This window comes from Embiotoca jacksoni, unplaced genomic scaffold (genome assembly GCF_022577435.1).
Source record: "Embiotoca jacksoni isolate LCO1_2020_lvr unplaced genomic scaffold, fEmbJac1.0.p SCAF_69, whole genome shotgun sequence".
Taxonomy (NCBI): domain Eukaryota; kingdom Metazoa; phylum Chordata; class Actinopteri; family Embiotocidae; genus Embiotoca; species Embiotoca jacksoni.
Genome location: NW_027185424.1, coordinates 1,356,322 through 1,372,368, shown reverse-complemented (window position 1 = coordinate 1,372,368; position 16,047 = coordinate 1,356,322). Strand labels below are relative to the sequence as shown.

General features: G+C 41.5%; 1 protein-coding gene across 13 annotated transcripts in view; it reads right to left on the bottom strand.

Moving 5' to 3' along the window:
• LOC138214248 (voltage-gated potassium channel KCNC1-like) overlaps window positions 1-16,047 on the bottom strand; it is a 124,447-nt gene that overhangs the window by 59,492 nt on the left and 48,908 nt on the right. For all 13 annotated transcript variants that reach the window (XM_069175665.1, XM_069175669.1, XM_069175662.1 and 10 more), the window contains exon 2: window positions 2,413-2,544. In XM_069175665.1, coding sequence (XP_069031766.1) covers window positions 2,413-2,544 — 132 coding nt within the window. The remainder of the gene's footprint in view (window positions 1-2,412; window positions 2,545-16,047) is intronic.

Here is a 16,047-nt window from a genome sequence, read left to right as displayed (position 1 = left end):
GAAAGCTGCAGGTCTGCTGAGACTCTGAGCTGCTTCAAATCAAGATTGAAGACAAGATTCAAGGATGTTGATCAATTTCCTGCATTTTACTACTGTATTTTATTTCTTAAACTGCACTGCAACTTTTTTTTTTCTATTTTTAGCTTGTTTAATGTTTTAATGACTGTTTTTAATGTTTCAATCAATGTTCTTAATTGTCTTTAAATTTTCCTTTTTCTTTTGCCCTATGTTTTGATATTTTTAATGGTTTTATGTGAAGCACTTTGAATTGCCTTGTTGTTGAAATGTGCTATACAAATAAACGTGCCTTGCCTTGCCTTGCCTTGTGCCTGCGTGGGTTCTCTCGGTTCTCCAGCTTCCTCCCACCATCCAGAAACATGAACCTCAGGTTAACTGGTGGTTCTACAAATGTCCCTGAGATGTGAATGAGAGCGTGAATGGTCTTTGTTTCCATCTGTCTCTATGTCCTGTGATGGACTGGTGATCTGTCCAGGTGAACCCTGCCTTTGCCCAAAGTGAGCTAGGATAGCCCCCCCCCCCCCCCCCCCCCCCCGTGACCCTGTTCAGAATATAGCGGGTATAGATGATGGATGCATGGATGAAAAAATACATTAAATTGTCTTGTTTTATTTTGTTTAAGTAGAAGCATAGGTTCTTAGCAATAACTCGTGTTATTGCCATTTTCTAGATATGAGCCTGAACCACCCTAAGAGGGTTAGATAACATCAGACCAGGTTTTTCCTAATTAATTTTCCAATGGTCAAAGAAGTCCACATTGTTTGCTGGATACCACCTTGACAGCCAGTGGCTAAATGACAACACGTGGCTCAACATGTCATCACTGGTCAGATTATGCCGGGATCATAAGAAAACTACGAACTAAAACAATATTTTAAAGTTCAAAGTTACAAACCGATTTCACATACATTTATGCAACTGTGTGTGTGTGTGTGTGTGTGTGTGTGTGTGTGTGTGTGTATCTCACAGGTCCTCCGGTGGGTGGAGCTGAGATTGGGAATAACTGGCCAGTGTTCCACCAGCTATTTAATCCCGCCAAACAGATGCCAAAGTGTGCTGGTCACTCGTACACCACGACACGGCCTTTCTGTTCCGTTGCTTCCTTTTGCTATTTTTGCAACTGCAACATGTGCTACACATTGGCCCTAACATTCATGCACCGACATGCACAACTGATTTTGACTGCCACACCTCATCTTTAAATCTAATTTGTAAATGTATCTAATATACCCAAGTTGTTTGAAGCAAATCCTTGCGTGCATCTCCCACCTTTGTTGCGGCCTACTAGGCATTCGTAATGTGATGACCACCAACATGAATACCAATTTGAATTTATTTATGTTTACATGTAGCCAGCACCTCTACCTTTGTATTGTTTTCCGCTCTGGCTACTGGGGCTATATTAACTGATGCAGCTAATGGGTTGTTTTCCATAGTGTTGAACAGCCATTCCAATTCATTAAGCCCCACCTCCAATGCTGCAAAAGGACTACATTAATTGCAGATAATATTATCACTAAAAGAGGCCAGAACTAAACATGACATGGTGAGCAGGAGAAAAAGTGGGCAAGACAGAAGCTATTGCTAACTGCTAAACCAGGAAACCTGAAAGAGCGTAGTAAGTTTAAGGTGAGGTAGAACTTTCGAAACACAGGTGCTTGACTTGAGCAAATGTGTGATAATTTGAAAGGAGACACTGTATAGAGAGATTTTGTGTCAGTGAGGAAAGAAAGACGAGTTAATAAAGCTAGGATTAATCCATCAATAGCAGCAAATCCCTGTGACTTTACAGGGAATGTCACAATATGCTTACCACATTGGCAAACTCAGTCAGTCCACCAGTAAGGAACAGAGATGAACCCCATTGTGGAATGCCCAAGTCAAGGTCCTGATCTTAATCCAATAGAAATTTTGTGGAAGGACGTGAAGTAGGCAGATCATGTGAGGACACCCACTATATCTCAGAGTTGCAGCTTTTCTATATGTAAGGATGGCTAACATTCTTCTGTGCCGGAAGGCACCGGAAATGTTTATTTGCAGTTATTGGTGCACAAGGCAGTCACACCGGTTAAAATACTTTTGCACATATTCATTATTGAATCATTTACCTTAATAAATAAGCGACCAAGTATCTGACAATGTTTTAGGTCATGCTTATACTGAAATATAGAAAATTTGAAAGGGTTCAAAAAGTTTCTTACATCACTGTTTAAGACCTCTGCAAGTTTGGTAGCAAAAGCTCATTATAATATTATTATTATTATTATATACATTCTGGATGGCATTAAAATCACTCATCGTGGCTAGTAATATTAAGATCAACTCACCTCCCTGAGTGAAATACATCTTGTTTGAATAGGGTTAAAAGAAACATGTTACTAAACTTCACTGTACCTCCTCATGCGTCACATTGCCGATGGTGACATTCTCTGTTTTGTTGTAGATGGTGTTGAAGGCTTCATGGGTCTCCAGGCAGAAGGTAGAGATGGAAAGGAGGATAAAGAAGAGTGAGGAAAGTGCCACATACTGCAGAGAGAGAAACAGAGATGTGGAAGAGAAAGGTGTTACAGTTTGTGCCTCATACATTATATTCACTTCTTTTTAGTTATTTAGCACAACAGAAAATTGACACACCTGCACAACCACATTTTCCTGGCTTTGTCATCAGTGTTTTGGTTTTCAATTGATTTCAGGTGCAGAAGTACAGGTTTGAGCCACTGCAGTATGTGGAATGCAGTGGTCATGCCACAACGCTGCCGAAAGGGGGAGCCAAATACATACTAAGGAGAGTGTAGGAATGCTGTTAAATTCAGTGCAAATATCCTGACTGCTGCAATCCCATTGCTAAAGACACAGTCAGAGCGATAGAGGGAGGGAGAGAGGGATGGATAATGAATGGAGAGTGTACAATCAGGTACATGGGGTACTCACATCTGTGTATGTGTATTTGGGGGAGGGGGTGTATGATAGGTATTGCTAATGTTGTGGCAACTTGAATTTGTTAATAAAGTCATGTTTAGGGAACTTTTCTTCCTTATGGATACAACAAGCAAGTCTCCATAATGGACATAATTACATTTTAAGTTGAAGACATGTTTTATGGTTTGGATAAAATTAGCTTTAGGTTAAGGTTAGGGTTTGGCAAATAGCAGTTATGGTTTCAGTTGTATTAGTGTGTGTGTGTGTGTGTGTGTGTGTGTCAGGTCAGTGACGAAGACAGACAGATGAAGTCGTCTAATCCACAGGGAGCGCATCAAGTCCCACAGCTTATTATCATGGTCTAATTTAACGCTGCTATCTGGAGCTGCCCTGGATACACACACACACACACACACACACACACAATTAGTGGTGCTGGTACAGTCATGGATTAATTTGTTGGTACCCTTGACAGCTCATTCCTTCTAAAAAGGAATGACATTAAAAGCAATCTTCTCATGTATACCAGCAGGCCTTTGGTATGTCATACAGTAAATCAAAGTGAGTGTGAAAAAAAGATAGAGTATTGCTTCTTCTACAAAGACTATTCTAAAAATAACCTCAACAGATTTGTTAGCACACTCAGGAAAGAAATTGAAATAATTGTGCTATAGTGATATTTCAAACTGTTTTATTTAATTAGAAACACACATGTCCTGATGTTTGGTATAATTGTGTGCACCACATGCAATCACAGAAAGCAAAGCAGAGAGTGGTCTCAGAAAGAAAACTTGAATCAAGCATGTTAAAGGTAAAGACCATCTTTGAGTAGCTTCATGTTCCTACTACAGCTGCTAATTTTATCAAAAAGTTGAAGGTCCATGGGACTGTGGTCAAACTGTGTGAATGCAGTGGCAAGAGGAAAATCTAGCCCAGATTGAACAAAAGTATGGTGCAGGATAAACAAATAAACTATGGAAAACTCCCTGGTAGAGTAGGGGTAAGAGCTGAAATTTTTTTCAAAGAATGCAATTACAATTGCTGAGCTTAATGCCCTTCAAAACAAATTAAAAATACTCCTTGAAGAAAGTGACAGGGCATATCTTACTGCCCCTTAAATGTGTCGACATAACAAAACCTGACAAACACAAACATATTAATTTCCTGTTTTATATTGGTATCATATTCCCCCTCGTCTCAGAGTCTTTTGCTGTTTTCCAAATGACATTCTTGTGTACAAACACTCACTATTTTGAGTGCATCTGTGCGTTCACACTGTCAAGTACAGAAACATGAAGTACCAGGATGATGCACCCAAAACGGTCCAAAAAAGAAGTGTGAAACTCTGGACACTTATCACCCTAACCGGTTGCCACATAAGGCATTAGTAGGTTTATTGTGTGGATAAAAGAGAGAGCACCCCCTACAGGATGGGTTTAGTAGTATTAGTGGTTTAAGTCCCATAGCGTGTGCAAGTGCATGTGCATGAGCGCACACAGAGGTGGAGACAGCTCATTTCTAAGGTGTAACCACAGTTCCTACGTTCGCAAGTCAATAATGCATATTTCTATTGCTTTGATTTCATAAAGTCATCGTGAGAATCGTGCTAGGTCCAGGATTTAGGCCTACATGTAGCCTAAAACAGCGCTACAATAGCCAACACGTTGCCTCTCAAGGTCAGCGTTAGGAGGGCTCTTCAGTCTCAGTCATTCTTTGGATTTCCTTTTTGTGTGCCACTGTTCACTTGTCAGTTCAGGAAATCTTTGTTTTAATTAGAAGTTGACCTTTTCTTTTCGGTTTACCAGTATTGTCCCAAGGTACTTATCCCTGCGAAAATATGTATCCACGGCCACTGGAGCACGCCTGCATTTTGTAAAGGGGGAGCTAATTACAGCAAGGAACAATACAATATTCAAGAACACTTGCAGGTGAATCAAAGCCTTTATTTTGATAGATGAGCCGTGCTCCCCCCACAAAACAGTCTGTAAAATGTATCGTTCAGCGGCTTTGGGTCTGAAACCTTTTTGAACTAAAAGGAAATCACATTTTACTTTTGAATCATGTGACTGAAAAATTATATGTAAATATAAAATATATATATATATGTAGCCAGGTGAATTAGGGGCAGGAAAGTTTTTGGTATTGTCCCTGATAGATGTGATCTACGTACAGGGTTAGTGACGGTGACAGCTGCTTCGTTTATTTTGGTCGTACTGTCACTTTAAGAACAGTGAAGCGTGAGATACACCAGAGCACGGAGCTCACGTGAGATGTAGAGATACAGAGCCAACTGGGAATTAGAGGCTGCTGAGGACCGAGCATTAGCATTTAGCATCCAGACTGCGCTGAAGGGAAAGACTCGAACGACGGGTCAGCGTAAGTAGCGGGAGAAGTCGCTAATAAATACTGAATCACCTTGTAATTGAGTTTGTTAACTGTTTTGAGACCTTGTGTTAAGTTGTATGCGTCTGCCCCGTTTAGAAGGGAGACAGAAGCTGCCTGAGTTCCAGGTGTGTTGGTCCGAGCACGCAGGCCGCACTGGTATACGAATGAGTTCATTATTTTCTTTGAAAATGTTTGTGTTCCTGTAGAAGTTTATGTTATCTACATATCTCAGAGAGTTGAACAGCATGAGACAGATGCAGAGGTTCTTTGTTCCTGCTTGACAGGAGGAAGCCACTACTGTTGTTTTCTAGGTAGCGTTCTAATATAGTGTTGTTTCCAGTGGTCATTCCTGTTATATTGTAATCATAATTGAGTGAAAAGCAATTGTTTAATTTTGCTGTCACAGACATTGTTCTGTACTTTCAAAATTAAAAAATGTATTTTGGTGTCTGATCTCATCCTATTAACCAGGCCACATATATATAAATTAGAATTGAATCTCGATCTTTGGTCACAGTAACATTATAATACATTTTAATTTACAAATTTATTTTTCAGAAAACGCTTGGGTTCACAATTCACGTTTTTATTTGCCTTTATAGTTAGATCAAGATAGAAATAAAAATGAACAAAACACTGCCAAATTTTTCATAGAAAGTGGGATGTAACCTAGTGTAATGTCAGCCCAAATGGAGACATTGCAAACGTTTGTTGTAATTTCAAAACCATTGAAAACTATTGGTCTCACAGAGAAGCAACCTGTATCATCTGACAGGGTATACCAACATGCTTAGTTTTTATATTAGCAGGCAACTTCAACCAAGCAAATCCTCCCAAAATTCCATCAACATGTACAGTGCAGCATAAGGGGAAAAACACACTTGACCATGTGTACAGCAACATAAACAGCACGTCTCCCTCACGTGGGCCAATCTGCCCACCTCTCTCTGTTTTTAACCCCAGCTAATGGACCTCTTGTCGACATGGTCAAACGAGCAGCTGTACAAGTACAATAATGGCCTGAGGGAGCCTCAGAGCAGCTACAGAATTGTTTTAACTGCACAAATTGGGATTCATTTGTGAATGAGGACAACAACACCACTGTATGCTGTTCTACTTAAAAAGCTGTATAGACAATGTCACCACCTCAAAACACGTGTTTAACCCAACAATAAACAAAAACGTATTTTTCACGAGCAAGGACTACCACCTCAATAAAGTGTGAATAGTGTTTATTCATTATCATCTGGTAAATGGCGATGGAGCTTGATTGAGAATCCACTGCTGCTCTCAGGCCTCACAGGTCCCCCTGGTACCTATGAGAATGACAGGAGGGGGGTGGGTGGGGCACGGAAAATGAGAGCAGACAGATGGGTGTGTTGGGCAGGTATTTATAGTGTTTATTAATTACGATATGGTAAAAAGCGATTGAGCTGGGTTTGGGGAAGAGCTTGATTGAGAATCCACTGTGGCTCTCGGGCCTTGCAGAATCCCCAAAAAACCTTCCTAGAGAGAAATGACTGAGTGTTGCGCATGTCTTGGAGGTAGTGATGGGTATAGAGTAGCTTCAGAGCCCATCAGACCATTACCTTGATAATGTGGTCTGGGACTCCTCTGCCTGGACCGGATGTGGCTGCCTCAATGTGGAAGAAGTGGCCGGTAAAAGAAGTTGGGAAAAGATTGTGACCTGATCAAAGTGGAAGCAGGATCAAGTTGAGGCGTTGGCGGATTTCAAGGCAATCTAAGCGTGGTGGTATTTTTGTAACTGCAGGTTATGCTTTGTTGCTCATAAGGGTTTAGGTGTGAATATATTTGAAATTGAATATGGTAACTGGATTGCCGATTTGGTATGTTTTGCTTGTTTGAGTGAGGCAAGGCAGTCCTTTGAAATGAGATAAAGATTGGATAAGCAGAGGGGGTAATGTGGAACAAATTGATTGACTACGCAGCACTTCGCAGGAAATGGAAGAAAGCAGTAAAATCGCTGGTTCCAGGGTGCATGCCAAGCATTTGGGCAAGTAATTTGAGCCAAGGATGATGATGTAGTGGGAGAAGAGATCAGAGGACACACTCAGCTCAGGTATTTCTTCTTTCTTTTGTTGTTTTTTTTTCTTTTGTTTTTTGACAGGAGACCTGACTGGACTGTGAAACGAGGACCATGGCTTGAACACGGTGTGGAGGTGAACAGCTGTTCCCAGAGACTCCACTTTCTTCGAGTGCTCACGTGAGTGGGTAGAGAAGGAAGGATGGGGTCCTACTTTTGTACCGGTGGCTTCTACAGGTGGATGACCTTCCTCGAGTGGAATCTCAGATATAGGATGGCGGACTTTTAGCTGGTATGCTCCCGAAGGCGATTGGCCTGGTCTATTGACGTGGTGTTTGGTGAAAGCGGAGTTTGTGGGTTGGCTGGACGATGTTATGGGCATCAGCCTGCCGAAGACGATGTCATTGGATGGTTTGAGGCAGAGCTTCATAATGGAACCAATTTTTGAGAAAAGATGAACAAGTGATGTGGAATTCTGTGGGTCTGAATGGAAAACAAGAGCAGACAGATGTGCAGGATAGGCAGGTGGGGGTAATGTTTAAGGTGTGGTCCTGCTCCTGAAGTACAGATAAAAGTATCTCCAACAAAAGACTGCAAAATGGCTCTCGGGTCTGGCAACAAAGAACTGTGCAGCCAGGTCCAACCCTGAAGACAGGTATCAGAGATGCCAAAGCAGCGTTCAAACAAAGAATTGAGTCACTTGACCAAATCCAGTCCATGCTGTACAGGGGCAAGAACCTCACCAACTGTAAAGACAACTCAAACCCGACCACCAGCAAGGCAACTCACTTGCAGAGAATCAAAATAACTTATTTGTCTCCCATGAGGTAAAAGAGAAACGAGACTGTTGTGCCCACTACTCCAGCTCCGGCATCCAACAGCCACTCATCATACCAACTGTTATGGACCTTGGGACACTCTGTTATGTCAACATTTGGAAACCAGAGGGTTCAGGTGGCGTTACAGGTCACTGTCCCCACATGCTTTTATATTCTCAGTAATAGTTCCTGTCCCAAAGCAGTCAGCCATAGCCTCAATGCAGGCTAGTTGCACTAACACCAATAATCACAATGTTCCTGCAGAAGCTGGTCCTTAAATACACAAATTTGCTCTCCCACCCACCCTTGACCACACCAGTACACATACAAAGAAAACAGATCAAGAAAAGATGCCTTTACTAATGCCCTGCACACTGCACTGCATCGCTAAGAACAATAGGAAAAATATGCACAGCTTTTGTTTGTAGACTAGATCGCTGCATTTAATACCACCATCCCCCGCAGAATGGCCTCCAAGCTTTCTGACTTAGGCTTCGATCACAACATCTGCCTTTGGTTGATGAACTGTAACAGAGTGCCGTATTCAGTATGGACGGCCCCCACCAATCCTCAACTCTGCCTCCCCGCACATGTGTGCTGCAAAGCTGTGTGATGAGCCCCCTCCTCTACTGCCTGTATACCTATGACTGCTTACCAACCCACAACAAAATAATCAAATTTGCATATGACACCACAGTGGAGGGATTGATCACCAAAGGAGATGAGTCAGCTTACAGGGAGGAGGTAGAGAGGGTAACGCACTGGTGCTTATAAAACAACTTTGCGCTCCACTCCTAAAAAACAAAGCATCTCATAATTGACTTTAGGAAGAAATAAGGTGACCACTGACCCCGTTTCTATTTGGCTACATCAATCCGGACATATGAGACCTGGCCATGATCGGAGCACAAGTGGCCAGCATAAGTTCATGTGGAAACACACTCAGGAAGTATTGAGCTCTGATCTGCTCAGGCCACTTCCAAATGTGGCCAGGTCGCATATGTCCGGTTTGAAATAGCCAAATGGCAACAGCCTCTCTGTCTACTCTACATAAATGTAGAAAGAGTAGATAGAGTCTCTAATATCAGTTCCCTCGGCAGCCACATCTCTGAGGATCTATTGTGGTCAATCAATGTCAACTCTATGGTCTCTGGCACAACAACAGCTGTACTTCCAAAGGACACTGACGAAAGTCAACCTAAGACAACATCTGCTTGTGATCTTTTGACGCTGCTTTATTGAGTGTTCTGGCACATGGGCTCCTCGTGGGATGGCTGACAAGAAGGGTCTGCAGAGGGCCATCATCAAAGCCTAGAAGATCACCAACACACATCTGCCTACCCCGGGTAGACATCTACAGCATTATGACGGTTGCATATTGTAGCAATGAGTGTGTGTGATTGTATGACGTTTTGCACCTCATACTTTGCTGACTTTTGTTTATATCTATTTTTTATACATTACATTACATTTCATTTAGCTGACGCTTTTATCCAAAGCGACTTACAATAAGTGCATTTCAACCATGAGGGCACAAAACCCAGAACAACGTTTATACAGTCATTTTTGTTTGTTTCATGGGAGATATGTTCAGATGTTGTATGTATGAAATTCCTTTGTATGCCAACAAAACCCTGTTTCCAAAATAGTTGGGACACTGTGTAAAATATAAACAGATGTGATGAAAGCACATCAAATGTTGAAACTGAGAAATTCCATTGTTTTACAAAAAATATATGCTCATTTTGAAAATGATTCCAGCAACACATTTCAGAAAGTTGGGGCAAGGGCATGTTGAATAATCATTGACTGTCCAAAAAGGTAAAAATGATGATATTGATAGTAATACAAATAGCATATGAAGATTGTGTCGCGGATGGCATGTTGGTACATATTGCTTTGTATTGTTTTGTTAGTAGCCTCAGTGTTCTGCTACAGGTCTCGGAGGTCTTTCACTAGAGAAGATGTCATGAGCGGCATTTATTTATTTAACTTTTTTATCCCATCTGTGGAATTACTGGACATTTTGGTCAATAATGCGTTGACCTTTGTTCATGCAGTGAAACGCTGGAGAAGGGGACTTGGGGCCTCTGCAGGCAAGGACTATGCACTCTGTTACTGGCAATGTTTCTCACTGACGTTTGTTCATTGTGCAACAAACATGAACTTCAGTTACTGGTGAGGTAGAAGAGGCCTTTCTTCATCCTGTTTCTTGCTTCAAAAACTTGGCTGTGTGGCTCAATAACAGACTGCAGCTGGCAGGACTCCAGCTGTTCAGAGCAGATTGCGACACAGAGCTCTCCAAAAAAGTAAAGGGTGAAGGTATCTGTTTTCATACCAACAGTGGCTGGTGTCAAATGTAACAGTGATTCTGCAGAGTGGTTCTCCTGCTCTGCAAACTTCCATTTCAATTGTAAACCCTTCTACTCTCCCAGTGAGCTGACTTTATTAATTCTGGTCAGTCTTCACATTCCGTCGCAGACCAACTTGCAAGAGACAGCGCATGCTCACTGACCAGATACTGTGTGTGGAGCGAAATAACCCAGACGATGTCCCCCTTGCTGCATTTGGACACTCTGACCATGTCATGGTCCACCTGGTTCCTGCACTCAGGCAGAACTTAAAACGTTTTAAGCATGTTATGAAGGCATCTAAGACCACTGGAGATCTTTGTGCTTTGTGCTGACTGGAAGGTTTTTAGGACTGCTATCAACAGTATAAATAAATACACCAAGGCTGTGACCTCATACATCAGCTTCTGTGAGGACTGCTGTGTACGATCGCACACCAGGGTGAAGGATGTGTCCTGTTCTTCTCCCTGTACACAAACAGTTACACCTCAAATCAAGCTCAGGTGGGAGATTGATCATCTGTTGTCCTCACGTGGCCAAAACAACTTTGAGATGTTGGTTCTAAAGAATGTGGAGATGGTTGTGGACTTTACACAGCACCACCAGCCCTCATCACCACATCACCTACTGATCCCTGTGCACCATCATCACCCAGGACCTCCAGTGGAAGCAGAACATCAGCTCATTCACAGAAAAGGCATAGCAGGAGCTGAAGAAGTTCAAGTTGCCCAAGGCAACGATGGTGCACTTCTATGCTGCCGTAACTGACTTCATGCTCACCTCCTGCATCACCATCTGATACGCTGCTGCCACTGCCAAGGACAAGGGCAGACTGTGGAGCATCATTTGCTCTGCTGAGAGGGTGATTGGCTGCAATCTGTTCCTCCAGGAGAGGCAAGCAGGATAGGTCATGGTCAAACCCTCCCACCCCAAACATAACGTTTTTCACTCTCTGCTGGCAAGAGGCTGAGATCTTGATAAGAAAAAAAACAAAACTCATGCCAGTTGCTTCCTGACTGCAGCTGGCCTAATCACCAAGGTCAGGGAACCCCAGTGACATAAACCCTACCCCACTCAAAGGGCCCTATTTTCGTTCCTGGTGCAACGCAGGCCCAGCATCTTTCATTCTCGGACCGAGGCAAACCTGGCTGCAACCAGATGGGTGGAACGGAGCAATAGAGGGTGTGTTGTTGAAGATGTGTTGGTGCAGTGCTATTTTGGTGGGATCTGACTTAATCCGATTGGAAACCCAGCGATACAACGTCCAGCCCCACGATAGCCAAAAGCTGACTTTACCTCAGGCCTGTCAATCAAACAGACACGCCCCCAAAAACACAGCTTTTTGAAGTTTATTTTCTAATTAATGAGGGATTATTTTCAGAAGGACAGCCAGAAAACTGGCTGGAGTGACTTTAGCTCACAAAATCAAGATAACTAGTGGAGAAATTTTATTGACTGATAATTTTATGAGACTAGTTGAGTGGGAGTCTATGGAATCGGTGGTATCGCAGCTTAACACATTTCCACATCGGCCTCATTTTTTAGAGCTGGAAGCTATGTCCACTTTCGATGTACAGTCTATGGTCATGACGCAGCAGCCAATCTTGGCCATCAAAAATAAACTTCATCTCTGACTACCTCTTCTCCATCATGTCTCAGCTATTTTTTCCTCTAGTTCTGTCGCTCTTTTTATACCTTTCTGTTTCTTTTGTGTTCTCCATTTTGCCATATTTTGGTATCCTTAGATCTCTTCTTGCTAATCTTTTTTGGGTTTTTTTTGTTGCTCAAGTCTTTGTTTCTTTCTTTGTGCATGTCACCAGCTTCACAAGGCAGCTATTTTCAGAAAAAAGTTGTATAACACCAAAGACAAAGTTAGCAATTAGCTGGTGAGCATAAGCAGCTAAAAATATACTGTTTGGAAGAGAATAGTGTAAATGGAAAACTGTTTACAAATACAGGGGTCCATTAGGAAATAATGTATCTGAGGTATGTGTTTCAGTAGCCTATATGAGGTGGGTAAGACAGTTTACAGCTAAAGAAACAGCAATTTATATTCTCAGGAGTTGGGAGAGATCACCATAAAGCAGATCTCTCCATGATCTCTTTTTTTTCTGCTGAGGTAGTTAGGGAGGTGGTGTGGGTGGTGTGGGAGGGTGGTGATACTCTGCGCACATCATGGCACTGTGTATTGTTCACATGCAACACAACTTTTTGAACCACCCTCTTAACACTGTATGCGTGCACACCTGCAAGCAATGGTCCCTTTATAAGTAACAGTCCATCTGGAAATGTGTGCTCATAGATCCGCCTCACATCCCACCCTCTACCAGCCCACATCGGAAAGCATCTTATGATGCCTCACAAACGACCCGGTTCTTTATGGTGAATCGTGGCAACAATTGAGATGAAAACCAGGAAAAGGAATATGTAAGGCAGAAATCAAACTGCTTGTGGGTGAAGTGGAGGATAGAGAGCACATAACTGTTTGTGACTCCAGCAGAGGTCACAAATAAAAGAAAATGCAGTGATAGCAAAATGTTGCTGCTGCAGTGAATGCAGTGAGTTCATCACAGAGCAATGCCTTGAAGCGATCGCTGGAAACTCAGATGGGCTCTATACTCAGGGAAACAAGTGTGTGTGTGTGACAGTCACCACAGTGTCTCCTGTGTGCTGCACTGTTTGCCTGATGGCAGACTCACGTTCATTGTAGTGGTTACGGGGGTTTTCCCTGCAATTATAACACTTAATGAGCAGCGCCAAATTGTTTTTTCACAGCGCCTAAGCTGAATGAACACAAAAAAAAAAATCTAATTTATGCAATGCAGGCCCCTGAAGTATAGAGGGTGACTGTGACGGTGAGGGTGATGAGCGGACAGCAGAGTGGGAAGCAGCTGTGTGAATGATGCAGTGCAGTTTTAGCAGTTTGTCAGTGAAAAAGATGCTGCAACTCCTTAAGGCTAAGTTCCTGTGTCCATCTAACCACTTGCTGATCAAATTAAAGGGAAGTTAGCAAAAAAGTATTTGCCTGATCAGGCTCTATTAAGGTAGACCTGCTGGCTGAGGCTGAGACTGCAACCCTCCCCTCCCGCAGGCTGATACTGGCTGATGGTCTGTGGTCTTCATCCTTTCAAACTTTACTCAATACATTTGATGTAATGACTATTAGTCATTCATATTCAATTCAATTCATATTCTTTTTTCTTTTTTTTTTACAATTTTTGTTTAAATATTGAGGTTATAGCGACTTTGTCATTGGAAACATTACTGTTGCTGCTGTAGAAACACTATTTTGTCATTTATATATAAGTAACTTTCTGAATGTATTATTTTCCAAAAAATGACAATTTCACAAAATCATTTATTTAGTAATTAAGATGACGAGAAAGGAGAACAAAGAAATGGAGACAAAGAACCGGACTGAGAAGAGTGTGGATAACATAAAAATATAACTTTAACAATACCTGTCCCTCATTTGCTGTGATACAGATTGACTACAGGAGGATGAGAAAATTCAAATTTAAATCTCCTCACAATTAGCCTTGCTTTACCAATGTCTTTTGATTATTATTTTTTGGCACAAAGTGTATTTTTTTCAATAAATATTGTCACGATAAGAGTCTGCATAGTTTTTAGTCAAATTTCCTCCATCCACCGCCAGCAACCACAGCACCTGGGCAGGGAGGAATATAGGGACAAGCCTGACTTAGTATACTAAGAGATATATACATAGTATTTTCCAATTAGAAAAAAATAAGTTTTGCAGTGTCATACAATTCTTTGCATTTTCTTTTTAGAGCTGTCATGGGTGAAAGAAAATTCCAATATAGTAGATGTCTGATATTGTTGTGGTAAAGCAATTCCATTATTATCTACATCAATGCCATATGCCAATACGGTGGAAGGCAGCAACCTAAACTTTACTACCACACAAGTGGATTATCTTTTTCATAACGTTGCAGCCTCTCTGTGTACGACACTCAACAACGTTGCCCCTCTGAAAAAGACAACAATGAACCAGAGTAGGCCATCCCATTGGTCCAATTTGCAAATGTGCTTTTTAAAGGAGACAACACCATTGGTAGTGCTGTTCAACTAAATTAGAAGAATGTCCCTTGGCATGGTGGGACAGTTTAATAACATAAGAAACCTTGTAATGCCAGAACTGCATATTATTCATCATTAATGGAGGAACACAAGAACAACCCCAGGTTTCTCTTCAGCACTTCAGCCAGGCTGACAAAGAGCCACAGCTCTGTTGAGCCCTCTATTCCTTCAGCTCTCAGCAGTAATGACTTCATGAAGTTCTTACAAATAAAATTGTCACTATTAAGGAAGATAATTGGGCATACCCTTCAAACCACTGTCATGCCTTAGAAATGTCTGAGACCTGATTTGTATTTGAGATCTCGGAGATCTCGGAGCTAACTGAAATAATGACTTCATCTAAATCAACCCATCTCTTAGACCTCATCCCCATAAGACGGCTCAAGGATGTTTTTCCCCTAATTAGCACTTTCATATTAGATCAGATCAATTAATCTCTTTCGACAATGTACCACAGGCTTTTAAAGTTGTTGTAAATAAACCATTACTTAAAAAGCCTACTCTTGATCCAGCTGTTTTAGCTGTCTATTGAATGATATCTAACCTGACTTTTGTTTTTCCAAAATCCTTGAAGAAGTAATTGCAAATCATGTGACCATATTCAGAGGATTGGTCTGTTTTAAGATTGTAGTACATCCTAGGACAGAGATAGCACTAGTGAAAGTTAAAATTACTTTTTGATAGCCTCAGACAATATACTTGTCTCTATACCTACCTTAGACCTCAGTGCTGCATTTGATACGATGGATCACATGATTTTATTATAGAGATTAGAGCATTTTATTAGGATCAAAGGAACTGCATTAGGTTGGTTCAAATTATATGTATCAAATATATTTCAGTATGTTCATATCAACAATGACTCTTCCAGGCTAACAGAAGTTGATGATGGAGAGCCACAAGGTTCAGTGGAGATCCAATACTTTTTACCCAATACATGCTTCCCTCAGGCAAAATTGTAAGAAAACACTGCATAAACTTCCATTGCTATGCGGATGACACCCTGCTTTATCTTCCTATGAAATCAGATGAGACAGTTCGTGAAACTCCAAGAATGTCTTGACACAAAGGACTGGATGACCTATGATTTTTTTTACTTCTAAACTTGGACAAAACTGAAGTTATTGTATTTGACCCGAGACACCTCAGAAATTATTTCTCCAATCACCAAGTTACTCTGAATGACATTGCCTTGGCCTTCAGGACTGCTGTGAGGACCCTTAGCGTTATCTCTGATGAGGATATGTCCTTTAACTCACACAAAGCAACTCTCAAAGACTGCTTTCTTTCCTCTATATAATATTAATAAAATCAGCAACATGCTGCCTCAGCAAAAAATTGCTATTTTAGCTCCTCTTCATTGGCTTTTGGTAAAATCAAGAATATAATTTAAAAAAAAATTCTGCTG